Raw genomic sequence first — 24574 nt, forward strand, 5'->3', positions numbered from 1 at the left:
TATGGTATGTACAGTCCAGTGCTCCCCAATTTATTGCACTATTTGTAGAAGTGATCTTAAGGCACCAATACACATAAGTTGCAAGAACCCCATCTGAATGGAGCAGAGGTTGGGACTGCCCAAAATTGATGATCACAGTCCTCTAGGCGCATCTTCCACTCTGTCCACATGGGGCTTACAGAGGAATTGATTGGGGTCATATCCTATCAATAGGGGATAACCTGTATAATTGATACTACCAATTAAAGTCAAAATATATTTATAATATATTAATATCAGCAAACATTCACACTTTTAAATTAGAGATCAATTTGCAGCGCCCCAGAGATCGTTGCAGTATGACACTCTCCCACTAAGGGGAGTGATGGTACGTCTGATGGCACTGAAGGAATTCCACTGACCAGGTATCACCAGCACACATTACACTTCACACTCCGGCCACTAGGGGGAGCAAAAGGCTTTATTTATTGGGCCCCTCCTCACACTGGTAAAACTAGGGGTTGGATAGAAAGTTAGTCAGAAGCTGACTGGGTTGGATTCAGGCAACATCCCGTGGCAGGTGGTGTTGCAGGGAGAAGACACAGGGGGGTCCCTGTCAGGTGTGGGAACCTGGCAGGCACCTAGCGACCAGAACAGAACGTTACGGAACCGCGCCTACACACCCCGCGGCGGTATCCTAAGAAAGAGACACGAAGCGAAGGATATTGTGAGACAGTGAGAAACGAGATCAAGCACAAAGGAGAGCCAGTAGGAGTCGTGCCGTGAGACCGAGGCAACATCCTACTGAGGCCCATAGCCGGTGGCCGGAACACCGAGGGAGTAACTGACTCTACGCCTATCTTCAAACTCCGCAGGACAGTTAATTATAGGTTGGCTGTCTCACCTAAACACCTACGAAGACATAGGGGCAACAGTGGGAGAGGGGCGTCTCTAGGGTCCCGGAAGACCTCCAGGCCTTCCCGTCATACGGGTGCGACCTAGCCATAACATACCTGGGGGACGTTGAACTAGAAACATCTGGAACACATTAGAAAGAACGAACTAACGAGAACAGAAGTTGTGAGGACTATTCCGAATGCTCAGCAGGGTAGCACTACAACACACAGGCGCCATTGGTAGGCAACGATTTCCACCTGCAAAGGGAATTCTGGAAGTGCCCATCGGACTGGCCGGTCTCAGATAGCCCTGTTAAGCGTGCTCTGGATTGCGGATCCTGAAGTCTTCAGTAAAGAGGTAAAGAGACTGCAACCTTGTGTCCTCGTTATTGACTGCACCTCACACCATCACCATCCACCTAACTGGGAAGCCCTGGGGACATACTTCACCTGTGGGAAGGTATACCATCCAGCTGCCATTCCATCACCCCAGTGGACCCCACAGCAGCGTCGGTTGCCCTGACCGAACACCACAGGTGGCGTCACGAATCCCTGACAGACTGTACCACCTTTATTGGACGCCCCTTAGCAGGGTCACGGACCGGGTATAGCCACCGTGACAGCTTCAGAACCGAACCAGAGAGGCCCGGTACCGAGAACCCATGGCCCTGTGTCTGGGGGCGCTCCAAATTAATACAGGGGAAAAAAAGAGCGAGCTAATTGCAATGTTTTACACTAGGAATGTTTAAACGTGTTCTTGGTTGGGAAAAATGGATCAGTCGAACAGTGGAGAAAAACCGAGCAATGCAGATACTCACAGAATTCTTGTTAGATTTACATTTCTTTTTTGGGTATGTCCCATCGTTAGTTCGATCTCTAAAATTCACCCATGTTAATGCAGGATCTGGTTTTTCAGGACCAAAGGATTCAGGAAGCTAAACAAAAGATAGAGAAAGGAACCTTACATTAAAATAGAGATGAGCAAAATAAATTCTCAGGGCCCTGATCCAGCTAGCAGATCAGGAGACCGTGGCTGCATGATGGGAGCTCTGCGAAGGCCACACCACAACGATGACGTCGCACCAGGCCGGTCAATCAATATAGGAGCTGTCAGGTAGGAGACAGTTCATAGGAGCCCCCGTCCAGAAGCCACGGAATAATGACCTCTCTGAAAAATACTGACCTTGCACAAAATTTGTCAAACACTGAGCAACACATTGATAAATTTAGGGGCAAGACAGCCACAAGCAAATCTGATTCCTTAAATCGCTAGTCAGCTGCAGCCAGTGCTCTATCACTGGGGAAATGACACATTATATTGCTTACATTTAAATCAATGAAAGGCCTGATTCACATTTCAGTTTTTATCTTTTACGCACAAAAAGACCACATTTCAGTGTGTTTGATCCCATGTTCATCTATTTTTGCTCCTTTTTTCATGAGTGTCATCGGTTTTATTTTGCTTGAAAAAAAACAGAAGTTTACAAAGCTCCACCTTTTACTAATCAGTGAAAAATGGAGAGCACATGGGTGCAAAACAGGTGGCATCAGCGAACCGTCCATTTTTTCTGTGGCCTCATTTACTGGAATGGTCAAGTCTGATCTGCACATTGGATCAAAATCAGACATATACTGGATTTTTTTTTTACATAAAAAAAACAATGTTATGTGAAAAGGGATGTACACTATAATGGGCTCATGTTCTATCCACAATATACAATGGATAGAACACATACACAAACATCAAACGTGTGAATGGGGCCTAAGGTGTCTTTGCTGCTAGAGAAGGATTAGTCTTGACAACAGGCAGGAAAGAGCATATTAGACAGAAGGGAGACGCCAAGTGACTTTTTAGGGATAAGAAAAAGCTATTATTAAATAAAATTATAAAATATAAATTTTAAGATTACCATCATTCTATAGATAGGGAAATATACTATATGTGCAAAAAAATGCTTCTATAAGAGCCTTTGGATCTCCAATATGCCAAACAATATCCCTTTTTATAACAAGGCAACATATGCCGCTTTATGTTTATTCCTTGGCATACGTCAGAGCCTTCCATTCGGGATATATTGCTAACAAATACTTTCACATAAGGGCTTAAAAGTTAATTTAAAAGAAACTAAAGGCAACTAAAAAATGATTCATTTTAATCATAATGTTTCTGCCTTCTTGCTGAATTCCATGGACAAGAATTCCACTTGACTTCAACGCAGCAAACGGCATGATCCGCAGCCTGCCTGCCGTGCCTTATATGCATCCTGTAACACTTTAAACCCGCCAAGTGGTAGATGAAAGGCATCAAATGAAGTGTCCATGGCACCTACTAGTGTAATAACTGCTGGAACCAGTATATGTGTTAATGAAAACATACACAGAGGGAAAATACCAAAGGAAAGGTACGTCAGGACAGCAGCACATACCCTGTGTGATCAGAGTCCTGAACTCCTAGGGTGGACATTCAGTTTATAGTAAAGCCGGGATCACATGAGTGTATTTCATGCTCCGTATACGGACTGCAATGCCCGGTCTGGAGGCTCTCCTTACCTAAACTTACAACCTCATATGGGTCTACAAGGCTGTAAGTTCGGGTTGGGAGGACCACGGTCAGTCCGATCAGTATGCAGACCATAAAATACGCTAAGATGGGAAAATATGGTAATTTTATTTCCTCTCATCTAGGAACTTTTAGTACAGTAATAATTCCAGGTGCTTTGCCCAAGGGTGCCTAAACTGTTGTTCACACCCTAACAATTTGGCACTAAAAATAAGAATAAACAGTCAACAGAGACACTTGGCGATGACATCTCGTAAAGCCGCGTCCCTCGGCGGATGAAAGGTGCAATGCAACATTGAAAATGTTATATCTCATATGGATAATTAACTTTCATATACCATTTGTATAAATTTCTTTGCCTCCGATTTTCGGCCCCCAAAGTGGCATCTGCTGTAAGACTCAGTGTCAATGTCTGACCAAGGAGAGGTTAAAGGAGTCAGCGTCGGCTCGTTTCGGCAAAAGTGTGCTTTCCCCATTAGTGAAATGAGGGTGTGAGTATGTGCCAGCCACACTTCAAACAGGATGCAATAAAACCCAGCAGCGAGAATAATAGCCATTGGGCAAGGCAGTTGTGCTCATAAAAAAAAATGTCAATTTTATTTCTAATAATAAAATAAAAGAACAATAATTTCTGCTGGTGAGGCAAGAAAAGATGGCAAGTCCAAGATATGTCTTGTGCAATATGGGTAATAAATCGTCTTTGTCTCTGTAGCACCTTGCAGGCTCTAAATGATGCAACTTTATCAAATATACAGTCATGGCCAAAAGTGTTGGCACCCTTTTAAATTGTTCCATAAAATGAAGTATTTTTCCCAGAAAATTATTGCAATTACACATGTTTATTTCCTTTGTGTGTATTGGAACAGCACAAAAAAACAGAGGAAAAAAGGCAAATTGGCCATAATTTCACACAAAACTGCAAAACTGGTCCTGACAGCATTGTTAGCACCTTTCCAAAATTGTGGGTACACAACTTTGTTTCAAGCATATGATGCTCGATCAAACTCATCTGTGGCAAGTAACAGGTGTGGGCAATATGCAAATCACACCTGAAGCCAGATAAAAAGAAGTTGACACGATGTTTGCATTGTGTGTCCGTGTGTGCCACACTAAGCATGAAGAACAGAAAGAGGAGAAGAGAACTGTCTGAGAACCAAAATTGTTGAAAAATATCAACAATTTCAAGGCCACAAGTCCATCTCCAGAGATCTCGATGTTCTTTTATTCACAGTGCGCAACACAATGAAGAAGTTTGCAACCCATCACTGTAGCTAATCTCCCTGGACATGGACAGCAGAGAAAAAATTATGTAAGGTTGCAATGCAGGATAGTCCAGATAGTGGGAAAGCAGCCCCAATCAAGTTCCAAAGAAATTCAATCTGTCCCACAGGCTCAGGATGCATCAGTGCCAGTGCGAACTACCTGTTGACATTTGAAATATATTAAAAAGTATGGCAGGAGACCCAGGAGGACCTCACTGCTGACACAGAAACATAAAAAAGCTAGACTGCAAGTTTCCAAAATGTACGTAAGTAAAAATCCTCTGGGAAAGCGTTTTGTGGACAGATGAATCCAAGATAGAACTTTTTGGTAAAGCACATCATTCCACTGTTTACTGAAAACTGCAAAGAAAAGAACACAGTACCTACAGTAAAATATGGTGGAGGTTGAAAGATGTTTTGGTGTTGTTTTGCTCTCTCTGGCACTGGGTGCCTTGGCTGGGTGCAAGGCATCATGAAATCTGAAGATTACCAAAGGAACCAAAGGATTTTGGGTTGCAATATAGTGCCCAGTTTCAGAAAGATGAGTTTGCGTCCTAGGTCATGGGTCTTCCAGCAGGACAATGACCCCAAACATACTTGAAGAAGCCCCTAGAAATGGATGAAAGCAAAGTGCTGGAGATTTCTGAAGTGGCCAGTGATGAGTCTGGATCTAAATCCCATTGATCACCCGTGGAGAGATATTAAAATTGCTCTTGGGAGAAGGCAAAATATGAGAGACCAGCAGCAGTTTGCAAAAAAAGAGTGCTCCAAAATTCCAGTTGAGAGGTGTAAGAAGCTTGTTGATGGTTATAGAAAGCAATTGACTGCATTTATTTATTCCAAAGGGTGTGCAACCAAATATTAAGTTGAGGGTGCCAACAATGTTGTCCTGCCCTTTTGTGGAGTTGTCTGTGAAATTATGTCCAATTTGCTGGGTTTTTTTTCTCATTTTTTTATGTTGTTCCAGTACACACAAAGCAAATAAAATGTGTATAACAAAAATGTGTAATTGCAATATTTTTTTTGGAAAAATACTACTACTACATTTTCTGGAACAATTTAAAGGGTGCCAACATTTTCAAGCATGACTGTATATAACTGGACATTAATAAAGATTTCTATAAAGAGTACTAATAAATATATATTTCTCCCTGAAATCAAGACATCACAAATATGTAAATGTAGTGAGGGGGTCATCATATGATGAATATAAGTACTCATTCAATATTGGTGCGTTCACATTGAGTAAATTTGCCATAAACACTGTTATGGGATCTGATCTACTAAAGTGTGGCTAAGGCTGAGGCTTGTCGCGGCTTTGACTGTTACATGTTTCGTGCAGCCAAAGGTCGCTGTATGCAGCTGCTAAATCACAGCATGCGACTCACAAGGTACTGCGACTGTGTTAAACAAGTTGTCAAATATCCAAATAGTTCTGATTTTTTTGTGACCTGCTTGTCACGGTCCCAGTACTCTGAAATGCACTGTTTTGGAATGTTTCATATTATTTTAGTAAGGCTACATTCATACAGATACACAGCAAATTGGCCCAAAGAGTTTATTGGATCCATTCACGTATTTAGTTTAAACGGATCCATGTGTCCGTTGTGTTAAACTCAGGACATGTCCTATTCTCATCTATTTTTCCATTTTTGCATATCACACTTGATCATTCAAGTCTATGTGATGCACAACAAATGGATGAAGAATGGAAGACATCCATTTTACATCAGTTTTTCATCCATTTTTTGCTGAGCCATTGCTTAAGTGTTAAAAGAGGATAACTAGGACTTTGTAAAAAAAAGAAAAAGTGCCTGTTAGGGGTCGAGTTCCCGCTTCTGCACAGGGGGAATCTCGAGCCACTTCCGCTGCGGTCTCCCATTCTTGTCCAGCCACAGTGGAGCCTGCTCAGCAAGGACGTCGGTCCCAGCGTCTTGCTCATTCTCACTCTGTTCTGAGAGTTAGTGCTGCTTCTCCAGTCTCTGCCATTAAAGTCAGTGCTGGTCAGCAGCGAGCGGACTTCTCTGGGACTAAGTCCTTGTCTGCATGTACTGAGCATGCCCAGCGTAAGGTCTCCCGTTGGAGATCGAGGGTCATGTGCTCAGGCTCTGCAGCACATTCCATTGGTCCTCTTGGCAGGTCCTAGAAGGGCAAAAGTGCTGTGGCCACTTCCTGTGCTGCTGCTATATAAACTGCGCATGACCGCACGGCCATGCGCTAGTATTGTCAAACAATTGCTAATGTGTGTATGTTGTGAGTGCAAGTCGTCCTTGGAAACCCCTACCCTATTGAATGTCTGTTCGCGGAAGGTGTATGGCTGCTACCTAGCGCCCGACTTAGCCTACAGCACTAAACACACATCTCAGCGTCCTGTAGCTGTGCCTGCCAGTACGGCGCCGTGCGCCTGCCTTGCGCTTTCCATACCCGAGTCTGGGTGGTTAGTGGCGTCCGTTAGTGCGGCATCGCTCGCACTCTTGTGCACTTATATTTCTTAAGGTACTCTACACACCCAGTTGCGGTGTTACGCCAGCAAGGGTCTAATCGGGCTCCAATCCCTTCTGGGGTTAAGTCCGCTGACCACTTGCTCGCGCACTAGTGCGGTACTGCGGTCCTGTGAATTAACAGGATCGCTTTCTTCACGCTGGGTGAGGTTTAACCCACGCGTGTATCCTTTAGTGTACCGCCATATTGTCCGTCTTGCTAGCTGCAGGGTCTTTTACCTGCACGGTGGACCTCGGACTGCGAACGCACCTAGTTTCTTACCATCTATACTTGGTGCGTTCCGCCAGTCCTTAACATAATACTAGCGCCAAGGTCTGGCTAGTATGGCGGACATTCAGCAATCTTTGCGGTATATCCAGCAGTTGGAGGGTAGGTTGAAGGTTCTCGAGAACTCAACCTCAGCTGTGGATGTTACCGCAGTTGCTGTAAAGGCTGCTGGCGTGGCGGCAGCAACCTTGTCCACTGCCACCCCTGTTCCGACACTATCCCGCCTCCCGTTGCCAGAAAAATTTTCTGGAGATTGCAAAACTTGTAGGGGATTCGTGAGTCAGTGCTCTATCCACCTCGAGCTCCTGGCTGCACGTTTTCCTACAGAGCGGGCTAAGGTGGGATTTATTGTCTCGCTGTTGTCGGACAGGGCGTTGGAGTGGGCTACGCCGCTGTGGGAGCGTGATGATCATGTGGTGCAGAGTGCTCCGTTGTTTCTGGGCACGCTGAAAAAGGTCTTTCTAGGACCTCAACTCACCCATGATACAGCGCTCCAACTACTGGCATTAACTCAGGGTGAGTCCTTGGTCAGCCATTTTTCCGTCCGATTCCGTACTTTAGCTTCCGAGCTGGAGTGGTCGGATAAAGCCCTTATCCCCATATTCTGGAGGGGCCTGGCTGACCATGTTAAGGACGCTCTGGCCACTAGGGAGATTCCTGCCACACTGGAGGAGTTAATATCTATTTCTACTCGTATAGACCTCCGTTTTAACGAGCGGAGGTTGGAACGAGCCCAGTGTAGGCAGAGGTTTCGGCTGGCTCCTACCTTCGCCAAACCTTTGGAATCCCCAGGCCAGGCATCTGAGTCACATGAGACCTTGGAGGTGACACGAGCGGGATCTAAGTCTCAGTCCGCTCGTGCACATAAGGTCCGTCATGTTTGCCAGCAGTCAGGACGTCTTGCCTCCAAGAGTCCTCAACGGTCGGGGAAACGTCAGCGTCTAGTGGCAGTTGGAGGAGGTACACTAGACACGGCGACGTTTGCCTCAAAGTTGTCCTTCAAGGGGACAATTACCATAGGCACATCCACTCTTACGGTCGAGCTATGCTTGGATTCTGGGGCAGAGGGTAACTTTATGTCCTCCGCCTTTGCCCAGCGTCACGCAATACCCTTGGTGATGCTCGCCCAGCCAGTGACCGTTCGAGTGGTAAATGGGTCAACACTACCTTCACAGATTACCCACCAAACCATTCCTTTCACGCTATCTGTGTCTCCATCACATCAGGAGATAATCTCCCTATTAGTCATTCCTGAGGGAATTGATGAGGTCCTGTTGGGGATGCCGTGGCTTCGCTACCATTCTCCTCATATTGAGTGGTCCTCTGGGAGAATTTTGGGATGGAGTAAATCCTGTGAGGGTAGATGTCAGAGGGAGTGCGTTCAGGTTGCTACTACACAGGTACCCGCAGATCTTTCCTCTCTCCCCAAGCACTATTGGTCCCATGCAGACGTGTTCTCCAAAAGAGCTGCGGAGACTCTTCCGCCTCACCGCCCCTATGACTGTCCTATTGACCTCTTGCCTGGTGCTGAGCCTCCCCGGGGTCGAGTCTACCCGTTATCTCTCCCGGAGACGGAGGCAATGTCCCAGTATATTCAGGAGAATCTGGCAAGAGGATTCATTAGGAAGTCAGTGTCACCGGCAGGGGCTGGGTTCTTCTTCGTACAGAAGAAGACCGGAGACTTACGTCCATGCATAGACTACAGGGGTCTTAACGCCATTACCGTTAAGAACAAGTACCCATTACCCCTGATATCTGAGCTCTTTGATAGGCTACGGGGAGCAAAGGTATTTACAAAGTTAGATCTGCGGGGTGCTTACAACCTGATTCGCATCCGTGAGGGGGATGAATGGAAGACGGCTTTTAACACCAGGGATGGGCACTATGAATATCTAGTGATGCCCTTTGGGCTCTGTAATGCCCCAGCCGTTTTTCAAGACTTTGTGAACGACATCTTTTGGGATATGCTCACCACCTCGGTCGTAGTCTATCTGGATGACATTCTCATCTACTCTCCAGATATAGACTCCCATCGGAGAGATGTTCGCAAAGTCTTCGACCTCTTACGGGCAAACTCCCTCTACGCTAAGTTGGAGAAGTGTGTGTTTGAGCAGGAGTCCTTGCCTTTCCTTGGTTATATCATTTCTGCCCAGGGTTTGGCTATGGATCCTGCCAAGCTACAGGCGGTAATGGACTGGCAGGAACCCCATTCTCTTAAAGCGGTGCAGCGCTTTATGGGGTTCATTAATTACTATCGCCAGTTCATTCCACACTTCTCAACTTTGGTAGCCCCCTTGGTCGCCCTCACCAAGAAGGGAGCAAATCCCAAGTTGTGGTCAGAGGAGGTCTCCAAGGCCTTTCTCTCGATTAAGTCACACTTCGCTAGCGCTCCCATCCTACATCGCCCCGATGTAGATAAACCATTCATCTTGGAGGTGGATGCCTCATCCGTTGGTGCTGGAGCAGTCCTTTTCCAAAAGGATGCTCAAGGTCGGAAGCATCCTTGCTTCTTCTTCTCCAAAACTTTCACACCAGCGGAGAGGAATTATTCCATCGGGGACAGGGAGTTGCTAGCCATGAAGTTGGCTTTTTCAGAGTGGAGACACCTCTTGGAGGGAGCTCGCTTTCCCTTCCAAGTCTTCACTGACCACAAGAACTTGGTGTATATACAGACGGCCCAGCGGCTAAATTCTCGCCAGGCTAGATGGTCCCTGTTTTTCTCCCGGTTCCATTTTACCCTCCATTTTCTCTCCGGGGAGAAGAACGTTCGTGCCGACGCTCTCTCCCGCTCCGTAGTGTCATCTGAGGAGGAGGAGGAGGAGCCTCGGCTAATTGTCCCGCCTGAGAGCCTGAGAACTGTAGCTCCAGTTTCGCTGGAGTCTGTGCCCCCGGGCAAGACTTTCGTGCCAGCTAACTTGCGACCGGAGGTTCTCTCTTGGGCTCACTCCTCCAGAGTGGGTGGGCATTTTGGGACCAAGAGGACATCTGAGCTTTTGGCGAGAACATATTGGTGGCCGCATATGGTCCGAGATGTCAAGGACTATATTCAGGCGTGCGTTTCTTGCGCCCAGAATCGGTCTCCTCGGCAACGGCCTGCTGGGTTGCTTTACCCTCTACCGGTGGCAGACAGGCCCTGGGAGATGGTCGGAATGGACTTTGTGGTGGGCTTACCCAAGTCGCGTGGCTGCTCCATTATTTGGGTTGTCACCGACCATTTCTCTAAGATGGTACATTTGGTACCGCTTCCTCGGTTACCCTCAGCACGGGCCTTGGCGGTGTTGTTCATGAAGCATGTTTTCCGATTGCATGGTATGCCTGATAAGATTGTCAGCGATCGGGGTCCCCAGTTCGCGTCTCGGTTTTGGAGAGAGCTCTGCCGTTTGCTCAGCATAGAGTTAAACCTCTCCTCTGCATATCATCCCGAGACGAATGGGTTGGTGGAGAGAACCAACCAGACTCTGGTGACATATTTGCGACATTTCGTCTCCGCTAGGCAGGATGACTGGGCATCTTTGCTACCTTGGGCGGAATTTGCCTTGAACAACGCCGTAGCCGATTCCACTGGCCAAACTCCTTTTCTCCTTAATTACGGCCAGCATCCGCGTGTTCCTGTGCCCATGCCCGTGTCATCCACTGATTCTAGGGTGGCAGACTGGGCGGTGGAGGCACGGGACATCTGGGACCGCACACAGGATGCCATTCGGGCCTCCAAGGAGAGAATGAGGGTTTCGGCTGATACACACCGGCGTCCCGCTCCGGTCTTTGCTCCCGGCGACTTAGTGTGGCTCTCCGCCCGTAACATCAGGCTGCGAGTTGAGTCCACTAAGTTTGCTCCTCGCTACATTGGCCCGTTTAAAGTTCTGGAACAGGTCAACCCTGTGGTTTACCGTTTGGCCATTCCTCCACGCCTTGGTATCACCGATACCTTTCACGTTTCCCTCTTAAAGCCCGTTCGTTTGTCTCGGTTTTCTGAGTTATCTGCTGGGACATCGGGTTCATCCACGGATGAGTTTGAGGTGAATGCTATTGTGGGAAGCAAGGTGGTACGTGGCAAAAAATTTTATTTGGTGGATTGGAAGGGTTATGGTCCAGAGGATAGAACCTGGGAGCCTGTGGAGCACATTCGGGCTCCGCAGCTCATTGCTGCCTTCGAACGTAGCGAGGCCCAAGGAGGGGGGGGCCCTAGGAGGGGGGGTAATGTTAGGGGTCGAGTTCCCGCTTCTGCACAGGGGGAATCTCGAGCCACTTCCGCTGCGGTCTCCCATTCTTGTCCAGCCACAGTGGAGCCTGCTCAGCAAGGACGTCGGTCCCAGCGTCTTGCTCATTCTCACTCTGTTCTGAGAGTTAGTGCTGCTTCTCCAGTCTCTGCCATTAAAGTCAGTGCTGGTCAGCAGCGAGCGGACTTCTCTGGGACTAAGTCCTTGTCTGCATGTACTGAGCATGCCCAGCGTAAGGTCTCCCGTTGGAGATCGAGGGTCATGTGCTCAGGCTCTGCAGCACATTCCATTGGTCCTCTTGGCAGGTCCTAGAAGGGCAAAAGTGCTGTGGCCACTTCCTGTGCTGCTGCTATATAAACTGCGCATGACCGCACGGCCATGCGCTAGTATTGTCAAACAATTGCTAATGTGTGTATGTTGTGAGTGCAAGTCGTCCTTGGAAACCCCTACCCTATTGAATGTCTGTTCGCGGAAGGTGTATGGCTGCTACCTAGCGCCCGACTTAGCCTACAGCACTAAACACACATCTCAGCGTCCTGTAGCTGTGCCTGCCAGTACGGCGCCGTGCGCCTGCCTTGCGCTTTCCATACCCGAGTCTGGGTGGTTAGTGGCGTCCGTTAGTGCGGCATCGCTCGAACTCTTGTGCACTTATATTTCTTAAGGTACTCTACACACCCAGTTGCGGTGTTACGCCAGCAAGGGTCTAATCGGGCTCCAATCCCTTCTGGGGTTAAGTCCGCTGACCACTTGCTCGCGCACTAGTGCGGTACTGCGGTCCTGTGAATTAACAGGATCGCTTTCTTCACGCTGGGTGAGGTTTAACCCACGCGTGTATCCTTTAGTGTACCGCCATATTGTCCGTCTTGCTAGCTGCAGGGTCTTTTACCTGCACGGTGGACCTCGGACTGCGAACGCACCTAGTTTCTTACCATCTATACTTGGTGCGTTCCGCCAGTCCTTAACAGTGCCTAAGCACTAATAGGCTGGTAATTATTACCTACCTGCCTGTTCGCCGCTGTTCTTCGCCAGCATAGAGCAGTAACAGACCGCTCCTGCCAGCGATTCAGCTGCCTCTGCTGATGTCCTGTTGATAGAGCAGCGGCTTCTTTTCCACCCTGCTCTGTCAAAGGGAAGTAACTGCCAATGTTATGTTAATAATTGACCACTGACTCCCAGCTGCATAACTGCAGGGAGCCGGCTGTTGATTAGAAAGACATTGGCAGTCACATCCCGTCGACAGAGCAGGGAAGAAAAGAAGCCGCCACTCTACCTACGTGAGGTCAGCAGAGGCAGCTGAATCGCCAGCAGAGGCAGCTGAATCGCCGGCAGTAGTGGTCTGTGCCGGTGAAGAACGGAACCAGGTACAACAGGCAGGTACATATCATCTATCAGCCTGTTAGTGCTTAGGCATTTTTTTTTAACAAAGTCCCAAATATCCCCTTTAATGTAAAAAAAAAAAAGTTCAGTCTACTTCCTTTAGTTTTCAATCAGACTACAGAAAAATTTCTGCAAAACAGATGGAAAGATGGAAATGGAAGTGCGAATGTAGCCTAATTTGCGGCTATCATTTGACCACAGCTTTTTTTACCCCACAGTGTCTCTGTTGTACCCGTCTGCCTGCCTGTGTCCCAGCTGTGCCCGCCTGTCTGCCAGAGTGCCGGCCGAGCCCGCTTGCCTGTCTATGTTCTGTCTATGTTCCTTTCTCCGGTGGGATCAGCAGCCACAGCCAGACACCACCCTGGAGTAGCACCTGGTAGCTTCCTGCCGCACAGGTCTGACCTCACTATCAGAGGCTCCAGCGAAGACCAAGGAAGCTACTTAGTTGCGCCCCTTCCGGGGTAGTCTGGTCTGTGGTCCAGTGGGGCCACACTCCCACACGCCCGCACCAACCAGTCTGGGCGCGAGCGCGACAAGTTATTTGTTGTATGTTTTACATTGATTGTATTCTATCTGGATCTTTGTATCTGATGGATAAGTGTTGATTGCTAGATTTGCATTCATAGTGCACTTTCTCATCTGGAATTGTACTTTTTTTTCTTTCTTTGAAAAATGTATAAAAACTCCTCTTTATTTATTAGATCTTTTTGTTGTCTCCTCATGTTACATTATGATTTCAGTTGATAACATTATGTACCAATGGGGGATTTTTATCCCTTTATTTTCTACATATTTGCAGCAAATTCTGTAAAACAATTTTTGAGTATTGGATTACAATTAGATTTAGATTGAAAGATCTCATGTATGACAACCGATTAGAGATAACTCACTGTCTGTTTCCATGTACAACCAGAAAAATATTGAAAAAAGCTGAGCATGAAAAGAAAAACCTGCATGAAATAACTCAAAACAGTGCAAAATAGTGAAGCGGAGTATGAGTAAAGTTGCTCAGCTTTTAGCTGTAGGTATAAATTGCCCAATGGTAACTTTTTGTTGTTTTTACACCTTGAAAAGAGCGGCAGTAACTCAACTATATAAAACTTTAGGCCGGATTTTAGCATTCGTAGCATATAAGGAATGCACCACTGGTGGACACAGACAGAAGAGGGCCAAGAACAAAAATTGGGTGCTCTGCAATCCTATTTATTATTTAATGGCCTTCAGCTCGACCTCAAGCCATGATGATGTGATGGATGAACGCTCTGTAGCAAGATCGATATTGGGCAATCCTAGATAGGTCCACCATGGTCTTCTCCGCTGTTATCTTGATAATATCAAGCCATCGGGTTGCTGGTCTTACTCTTCTCCCCGTTCCTTCGATGTCCTTCTCCAGTGATTGCTCTCTTAGTATGATGTCCAAAGTAGGCAAGTCGTAGCTTGGTAATCCTTGCTTCAAGTGACATGTCTGGCTTGATTTCTTCTAAAAATTGGTTTGTTCTTCTTGCCATCCATAGTATTGATAACATCCTTCTCCAGCACCACATCTCGAACGCGTGGATACTTCTTCTGTCTTGTTTCTTTATCGTCCAGGTTTCGCATCCATATGTTACCATAGAGAAGACCAAACCAGGTACGAGCCGTGTCTTCATCGCCAGTGAAATGTTCCTTGATTTGAAGACCTTGTCCAGTAACTTCATTGTTGATTTGCCCAATTGCTATTCAATAGCTCATAAAAGTGCATAATTCCACCTGTTTTGAAGGTGTTAGTGCCCCTCGCCCCTCTTGAGCCCCTGTGCGACTGTCCAGGTTGCACCAATGATACATCCACCCCTGTAATGCACAACCTCATAATACATTTGAATGCAGGTCTCCATTAAATTTAAAAAAAACATATAAAGGTTAGATGTTAAAAAAAACAAAAACGATATTCTAATCTTAAATAAAATCATAAAAAATGTTAAACTTCTTATATTTTTCTTCATTGTCTCAGCCCCAGGTGTGAAATATTAGTTAGATTTTAGGATATTTAGAAATGTAAAAACCACTCAAGGCTTTTTTTTATGGTAGCCAAACAGTAATTCATTCTCCACCCAAGTACTGTTGTGAAGTCTGAATGGCTTCTGGAAGGAGACTCATTGCACAGTGATTATTTAATTACTATGGCATGCAGAAGCGGTCCCAGCTCTCCCTGGCTGGGATCTTCTTTGTTTTGGCAGCTTTAAGTTGAGGCACTGAGGCAAGGCTGCCAATTCAGGTGCTGCCAGGCACTGTCCTACTGGACATGAAGCGTAATACCCAGCAGCATGGTGAGTGCACACAGTCTCGCAGTTACTTATGCCACTGTTGCTGATTCATAAATCTTTCCGGCTGGCAGAGCTTGGCTGGTGACAGTGACATCTACTGGAGCTAGACAATTTCATTCAGATTATATACAGTTGTAAGTGGAAAAGATTTGCACGCTATATGCACACAACACTGATGCAATCCAATTATTAGCTTCTTAATGAGCAAAATCACTGGAAAAGGACATCATGGTGGGGAGACTAGAAGGAACAAGGCAAAGAGGAAGACCAGCAACCTGATGGCTTGATACAATCAAGATAATGGCGGAGAAGACCCTGGTGGACCTATCTAGGCTTGCACAAGATCGATCTTAATCCTTCAAGTTGCCATGGCTCGAGATTTTTAAAAAAAAATAAACAAATTGCAAAATGCAAATCAACGTACTTTCAGTTTCATCCATTCCCATTGTTTTACCATGATCGAATACATTACTAGATACTCATCTTCCACTGCATATCAATCCACGGCTTTGATCACAGTGTTAGCGTCGTGGTTTGTGAAACATCCAAAAAATGCACCTAACATCTGACAACTTAGGAAACTCAAAAACAGACTTTCCAGTCCAAGTTGTCAACAACCTAGAACAGCAATGACAGCAAAAGACATCACGCACACAATCACGCACCCACTCGGTTTCTTTCCACTCAATGATGAGACCATGTAAAAAATATCTAACTGAATAATTTGGCTGATCGATTCTGCTCCTTCATTTTAGCGATTGGTAGGGATCTACACTAAGTATTACGTTTTAAATACATACTAGAGACAATGGAATTATACTTATAGGCAGAAAACACCATCAGCTTTAAAGGGTTATTCTCACAATCCTATTATTTTTTACAAAGCACAATAAATGCATACTTGTTGTTAATATACAGACAAATCCCCCATTTTCTTTCTTGTACTTTTGTGTCTTCTTCATCCTTATCTGCCTTTCTGTGCATCTAGCTTCACATAACTAGTCTTCTCTGTTAAAACTACATTTTACAGCAGTACCTTGCTTCTCTTCGGTGCTTCAGACCCCCACCTTCCGCTTATGTTTTCTAATCAGCCCACCTCTATGAGTTATCATTAAGGTAATCAAAGTGTAGATTTTACCTTCTGTTTCTGTGCACTCTCTGCTCTGGTACAGTACCCTACCCGACTGATTACCGTATATCTTCTGCCATCCACATCAGTATTGCAGCCTCTGTTCTTTACATAATTGTCAGCTGGTTTGTAGCAGAGCTCAACTCTCCTGCACTCCTCAACAAGGGAGTTTGTAATTACTAGACAGTGCAGAGCTGAGCTGTGTTTGTTGCCTGCTGCTGACATATCAGTAAAGTAAAACCGTAAATGCTAAATGCCGCTCTGTTTCTGTGCAGAGCTCAGCTGTTTGTAGCCTGCTGCTGACAGAGGAATGTAAAACTGCAAATGCTTCTCTTCTTCTGCATATGATAGATGATTATCTGCCACATGCATCAACATAGCTGCATTTGCAGTTTCTCATCACTAATTTGTCAGCAGCAGGCAGCAATCACAGCTCTGCACTGCCTAGTTATTATAAACTTCACTAAAGAGGAGTGCAGGAGAGTTGCGCTCTGCTAGAAACCAGCTAACAATTATGTAAACAACACAGACAGCAATACTGATTTCCCTTTTTTCTTTTTATATAAATTTAGCGTTGTTACCAAGTGGATATGTTCCTAAAAACAGACCTGCAAAGAAGAGTTGTTGACCACACCCACTTGACCAACAAGATTTAATCTACATACAGGGAAGAGGTGGCCATATATCAGGAATGAAGAGGCACAGAAACTAAAAAATAAAAGGAAATGAATGGCAGACTCAGGAGAACAGCAGAATTTAAACAAGTGAAAGAACTACATATTTTTGGCAAGTGGCAGGTCCTTTTAAAGTCATGCCAATCATCAGTATACTTGTCCATGGGTCTCCTGGAGAGCTTTGCTTGACCCATCTAGAAGGACAGGAAAATGTCCCAGAGTATATATGCAGAGTTCATATCTGAAGACGAGAAACAAGTGCCTTTTCTTAGCCTTTTGGCCACCACTCCTGAGATTGATAATCCTGCGCCCCCTGTTTGTATGGAGTAGAGGTTGCACACTTTAAAGTATATTGGACTGGGGAAGAAAGTTCTTTTCAGCTATTTCCAGCTACCATTCCATTTAAACAGGAAACAAAAAGCACCTATTGATTGGTAGGGGTTCCAGAAGGGGAACTTCCAACAATCAGACACATCTTGTGGACAGGTGATAAATTGTGATTCTGGGAACACCCCATTAAATAGGAGTACACGCTGGCTGATGCTGTCTATGATGGCACTCTTTGCGCTGTTCTGTTAGCAGTGTTCCCCAACTCCGGTCCTCAAGAGCCACCAACAGGTCATGTTTTCAGGATTTCCTTAGCATTGCACAGGTGATAATTGCATCACCTGCACAGGCAATAATTCCATCACCTGTGCAATACTAAGGAAATCCTGAAAACATGACCTGTTGGTGGCTCTTGAGGACCGGAGTTGGGGAACACTGTGTTAGGGAATTACCTAGCTAGTACTGTTTGGAGGGCGCTATGCAGCTGGCACTATCTCTGAGTGCTGTGACTGGCACTGTATAAGAGGCACCCTTTTGTTGACACTGTTTGGAGGGGCGCTGTTCAGCTGAGTGCTCTGACTGGTACTGTGAGAACTCTTTAGTTGGCACTCTGTTTAGGGCATATCCTGGCTGAAGAGTGCATGTATGAGTATCCTCTGGATCAGGGGTGTTAAACTCCATTCCTCGAGGGCTGCAAACAGGTCATGTTTTCAGGATTTCCTTGTACTGCACAGGTGATAATTTAATCACCTACACAAATAATGAGTTGGTGATTAAATTATCACCTGTGCAGTACAAGGAAATCCTGAAAACATGACCTGTTTGCAGCCCTCGAGGAATGCAGTTTTACACCCCTGCTCTGGATATTACAATGGAGGCAGAGTATATTCTATATATACTATATATTTATTGTCCAAGAGGGATCACATAACCAGCTCTAATGCTCCATTACAGAAAGTATTGACGAGCCTACATATACAGCTCTGGCAAAAATTAAGAGACCACCACATCAAAACCCCGTCATGGGCAGCCCAATCTCCAGACCTGAACCCCATTGAAAACCTCTGGAATGTAATCAAGAGGATGACGGATAGTCACAAGCCATCAAACAAAGAAGAACTGCTTACATTTTTGTGCCAGAAGCAGTGTGAAAGACTGGTGGAAAGCATACCAAGACGCATGAAACCTGTGATTAACAATCATGGTTATTCCACAAAATATTGATTTCTGAACTCTCCCTGAGTTAAAACATTAGTATTGTTGTTTCTAAATGATTATAAACTTGTTTTCTTTAGATTATTTGAGGTCTGAAAGCAGTGGTGGTGGTGGTGGTGGTGGGGGTTATTTTGACCATTTTTCTTTGTCAGAAAGAAAATACAAAATGTATTGCTTGGAAATTTGGAGACATGTTGTCTGAGGTTTATAGAATAAAAGAACAATTTGCATTTTACTCAAAAATGGACGTATAAAGAGAAAAATCAGACAAACTGAACATTTTGCAGTGGTCTCTCAATTATTGCCAGAGCTGTATGTATGACATAGAATATCCGGACTCCTCAATGAATGCAGTCAAATCTCCATACAGTACAGATGTGGATAACTTACCTTCCTCCAACATTGTCCTTGTTTTCAGCCTTGTCTGGTAATGTAAAAGCCAGTAAAGCTATTTTTATCCTCCCAACCAGGGAATAATAAGGCTCATTTTACTAGTGCCGTCTGTTATACTAACCAAGTGTGTGTCTGTACTGCGGCCAAGCTACAAATCTCATCTCACACCAGGGAATTGGGGATGTGTAGCTGAGCTCTGGGACTTATACAAATCTCCTATCAGCAAATCAACTTCTGAAATTAGTTGTTTGATTGTGTAATACAAGAGTATCAAAAGCCCCACTGTACTTTGAAATTGACACTTCAAGCCCGACCCGAGCTTCTTGTGGTCTTTTCAAGCATGAAAGGAAATGTAAGCAGGTAACTCCAGCCCCGTGCTGAAATATGCCTTTGATTCCTGACATCACTGAAGATGTGACACGCGCTCTTAAAGTAAAATTGACTTCGTTTTGTAATATTGCACTCAAGTTAACAAGCATAAAGGAGCTTTCCACATGTTTCCCAACACAAATCATTTTGAGATGTCAAGAAAGTGTGATTGGTGGGTGTACAGTGCCTGGGATCTTCTCCGTTCTCAAAGAAGAACTTTGCTTTTTGGTGCAGCGCTGATCACACTGGATCATCATGGATAGATAATAGATAGATAGATAGACAGACAGATATTGCAAAAAATGGAGCAGCACAATACCAATAAGCAGGCGCTCAGGCCCCCTCAGCAAGGCATCCAAGCATCCAATACTTGCCCCAATCCAGACAAAAGAAAAGCAAAAAGGAAGGCAGCACTCCATAGACTTTTAAATTGAAAAAATGTGGATTTTATTGAGACCCACATGGCATGGCGACGTTTCGTCTCACACTGAGCCTTTTTCAAGCCTGATTGAAAAAGGCTCAGTGTGAGCCGAAACGTCACGACACCATGTGGGTCTCAATAAAATCCACATTTTTTCAATTTAAAAGTCTATGGAGTGCTGCCTTCCTTTTTGCATTTTTTTTGTTTAGATAGATAGATAGATAGATAGATAGATAGATAGATAGATAGATAGATAGATAGATAGATAGATAGTAATCTTGGGCGTCAAATAGTTTTCGAAGTAGCCACCTTCTGGGATGGTGCCTGGCTGAAAAAGCGCTTTAATTCGGTGGCTTTATTATCTTAATACACACTAAAACAAGTTTACTAGAGAACAAAGTGACTCCTTGGCCCCTGGGTCACTGTCTAAACACCTCAAAGAGCCTCATTAATAAAGGTTTGGACCTTTCCACTAAGCGCCTCAACACCAAGAACAGTCCATACCATTCAAGCAACATCCCAAATTCCCCATTCACACAGTCGTATCTGATCCAACCCGACAAATCCACCTTCCTATTTGAGCTTCACACCTTTATTAAAAAGACCTTGTCCTCCATGAATTGGGACAGGTATAAAAAATATTGGACAGTCTAAAAAAAATATGATGGCGATGGCGCACTCAGTCGAGGGGTTCAAGAGAGGCCTGGATGTCTTCCTGGAGCAGAACAATATTGTATCATACAATTATTAGGTTCTGTAGAAGGACGTAGATCTGGGGATTTATTATGATGGAATATAGGCTGAACTGGATGGACAAATGTCTTTTTTCGGCCTTACTAACTATGTTACTATCTTACTATGAATCACATGGTAGTAATAATATCTTCCCATTGGTGAAACCATAGAACCATTGTATAGAAGCTGTTTCAGTAGGTCCTATATATTTTAATCTTATGTTATCCTTTTTTATATGACTGCGCACTAATGTTCGGATTTATTTAATCATATGTTGCATTGAAAACATTACACTACTAACTGCCGATTAAAAGCAACTTTTTGCCAATCTAGTAAATTCTAGTATACCCCAGAAATTAGGAATGATTTATAAGAGTTTTCAGGGCTTCATGTAAATTTCTGCAATCACTTTGTGTGATTGTAGATTACTAAATCCTGAAATTGTGCAATGTGCACACATCGGGATTCTGCTCTGCTGCCTGCTTGAATGGGCGGCCACATGGCAGCAAGTATTGCTTAGTTGGGATCACATGCCATCTAGGTCTTCATTCGCTTTCTCAATATAACATTTAGAAGAGAACGGCATGTGCCAAAACAAGGCAAATTTCATACTTATGGTCACCTGACCGCCCGCTTTAGCAGGCAACAGTGGCATCCTGACAGTGTGCAATATATACATGGTCAGGATTCCACTCTGTTGCCTGCTTGAGCCACTTGACCACAAGTATGTTTTGCATACATGCGGTTACATGCCGTTGAGCTTTTAATCTGCTTCTCTCAATAAAATATTAAAAGAAGCAGGAAAGGTTGTTGGTTGTCGCGTGACCACAACTGTTCAAAATGCATACATTATCATCATCAGTAACCAATTTCAGCTGTTGTCTGGAGGTCCTGAAGAGGAGCCCTCACATATTAGATAGCTGTCTGCAGAATGATCGTTTGACCGACAGCTATTTCTCCCGTTTGGCTCCATAGCTCCTGTGTTCTGTAGGAGGGAACCACGGCAGAGTTCCTCTGCCAGAAGTTTATCACCAGAAAAAAAACAAAAGAATAAGCCATTAAAATTCAACATGTTGGATCCATGAAAAGATCTCTCAAGGGATAGTCAAGAGGTCCCCAAACATGTTGTACTGTCGGCAGATCCTAAGGATCTTGGCAGGTTTAGATAACTTTAGTCTCATCTGTATGTTGACCTTAAGCTCCCCCATACACATTTGTCTTCAACTGCCGATATCGACGGGATCGGCCAACAGTCCTTAGTGTATGGTGACACCAAACAACTGATCTTCCGGGAAGATGTTATTAGAGCATATCCAATTTTGACCTGCCAATTGCTTTGCTCTTCCAGAGATCAGCCTCTGCCAGAAATATATGGCGACGACTTTCTCTTAAAAAACACAGAAGTGTTTGGCTGAACAAGCATTCCTGTGTATGGGAGAACCAGCCAAGGTGGCTGTCAAACAACCATTTGGTCAAAGCATCGTTTGGCCAAAAGCCATGTAATTTGTTTTTGGATCTTAGCACTCTTGCTTAGTTAGCTCAATGTCTTCCAGTCCGTTGTTGCACATCCATCCATCACGCACTGCCGTGCCACACCCTTGGGGTTCTCACCCTACCCTGTGGTCACTTTACATGTCAAACACTCAAGCTTTTGGATTTATTGTTGTAAGGGCTGAGATTCACACATCACTCAGAAGAATATTTTGAGTTGATCTTATTTTCTTAACACGTTCCCCAATCACTTGTGTCACTCCGGACTCTTTCATCCAGCAACTTTTTAATCCTACTTATTGTTTTGTCCACACTCTGCTTCGAGAATCCTCCCTGGAAATCCCTTTAGAATAGCCCTCATTGATTTACACTCAGCAGATCTGCTTTTTTTATCATTTATGAACCAGAATAATCCCCGATGACACCTGTCCAAAAAGTAAAAATATACATTATTTGTTCAAAGTTTCAAATATCTCCCCACACCCACAGACAATGTTTCTAGGTAAACAATGGCACCGATCAGCTTTTCTTCTCCAAAAATTCTTTTAAGGAATAATATTTATACAATGTATTAGCCCAACACTCATATCTGTTATCGTTTTTATTCTCAATCTCAGGCTTGGGATCACTGCACATATAATTTACCAATAGGAGTAAATACTATCAAGTTAATTTAAATATTTTGTCTGACGTGCCGTGTCTCCGAGCCCTCGTCTACACAGACACTTATGTGTGCCAATGGATCGCAAAGCTCTAAAATGTTCCAAATCATGAAGAGCACGGCTTGTACTCACATCATAATGGGAATCATTCGTCTTGATGAACGATAGGTCTGATTAGAGAGGCTATCAAGCTTGGAAAACTTTTTTCATATACCTTATTGGGAATTTCTGAGTTAAAAGAGTTCTGGGATCTTTATCTCTCGGTCATAGTGCAGAGCAGTAACAAAGACCATCTCTTGCTCTGGTGGACTTGATGATCTGGTTGATCTAATGTTATGAATGGACACTGTGCAATGCCTCATCTATCCTTTCGTGGTTCTGCAGGGAAATTTGTCCGGTTTCAGAAATGGCTGCAGACTTTACTTCTGAGACAGGACAACCCCTTTTACATATTTGCGCTGATTGCTGAAGGACACGATAATATTCGGTCCTACAGAATTCTCCATAGCCCAAAACTAGGACCATGATACAGGTCAACAAAAGTAGCAAACTCAAACATCTAGTCTGACGTAGACTTCCACTTGAAATTGGAGAGCTCCTTTCCCCATGTTCTTCATTCAGAAGATATCTTATTCTGGTGTCCACAAGATAGCAGCCAGTTTTGTTTAGTCTTCAGAACAATGTCAATGGATGACTTCTACTGTGGTCAAGAAATATCATCACAGACTGAACTTACAAGAGCAAGGATGGCCCTATGGTATTCCATTGGTTTGATCATAGTTTATCTCCTTGAACTCGCCATGTAGTGTGATCGCTCCTTACACTAGTGATATTTATAAAGAGTGGCCAAAATACCTAGAAAGTAAGCTGTAACATCATACATGAATGATGTTCAAAGTTGCCTATCTAAAAAAAGCTAAGAAAAAATGGCAACAGAAATATTTGTTTATCCTGGTCTAAAAGTCCGATATTTGGGGCAATTACAGTGACCCTAAGAACCTCTCCTTCATTGTAAAAAACGGAAACTCTTGTCACGTGTAAATGTCCTTCTTGGGATTGGATTTAGTATCTGAATCCAAATTTGTTAACCATTTGCATGTGTACACCAAGGGTGCACACCATGGCCCCGATTCAACATTGAGGTTTCTCCAGTTTTGACACTTTTTAGTGTTTTTAGTTTAGTCTTTCCCCAAATATAAGACTTTCCTCGAAAATAAGGAATTTAACCCCTTCCCGACCCATGACGCCACGTAGGCGTCATGAAAGTCGGTGCCATTCCGACCCATGACGCCTATGTGGCGTCATGGAAAGATCGCGTCCCTGCAGGCCGGGTGAAAGGGTTAACTCCCATTTCACCCGATCTGCAGGGACAGGGGGAGTGGTAGTTTAGCCCAGGGGGGGTGGCTTCACCCCCTCGTGGCTACGATCGCTCTGATTGGCTGTTGAAAGTGAAGCTGCCAATCAGAGCAATTTGTAATATTTCACCCATTATAACGGGTGAAATATTACAATCCAGCCATGGCCGATGCTGCAATATCATCGGCCATGGCTGGAAATACTAGTGTGCCCCCACCCCACCCCACCGATCGCCCCCCCAGCCCCCCGATCTGGCCGGTACACTGCTCCGGCTCCCCCTCCATCCAGTGCTCCGCTCCCCCCCGTGCTCTTGTCCGCTCCCCCCGTGCTCCAATCACCCCCCCGTGCTACAATCACCCCCCCGTGCTACAATCACCCCCCCTGCACTCCGATCCACCCCCCCCCGTGCTCCGTTCCACCCCCCCGTGCTCCGTTCCAG

The 24574-nt window shown here is 44.9% G+C and overlaps 1 protein-coding gene across 1 annotated transcript in view; it reads right to left on the reverse strand.

Moving 5' to 3' along the window:
• The window catches only part of C1QTNF12 (C1q and TNF related 12), a 70654-nt gene that overhangs the window by 29485 nt on the left and 16595 nt on the right, over positions 1–24574 (reverse strand). Inside the window, exon 2 of the mRNA XM_069742557.1 lies at positions 1694–1810. Within this exon, the coding sequence (XP_069598658.1) occupies positions 1694–1810 (117 nt within the window). The remainder of the gene's footprint in view (positions 1–1693; positions 1811–24574) is intronic.

The sequence above is a fragment of the Ranitomeya imitator genome, chromosome 10 (assembly GCF_032444005.1).
Source record: "Ranitomeya imitator isolate aRanImi1 chromosome 10, aRanImi1.pri, whole genome shotgun sequence".
Classification (NCBI taxonomy): Eukaryota; Metazoa; Chordata; class Amphibia; order Anura; family Dendrobatidae; genus Ranitomeya; species Ranitomeya imitator.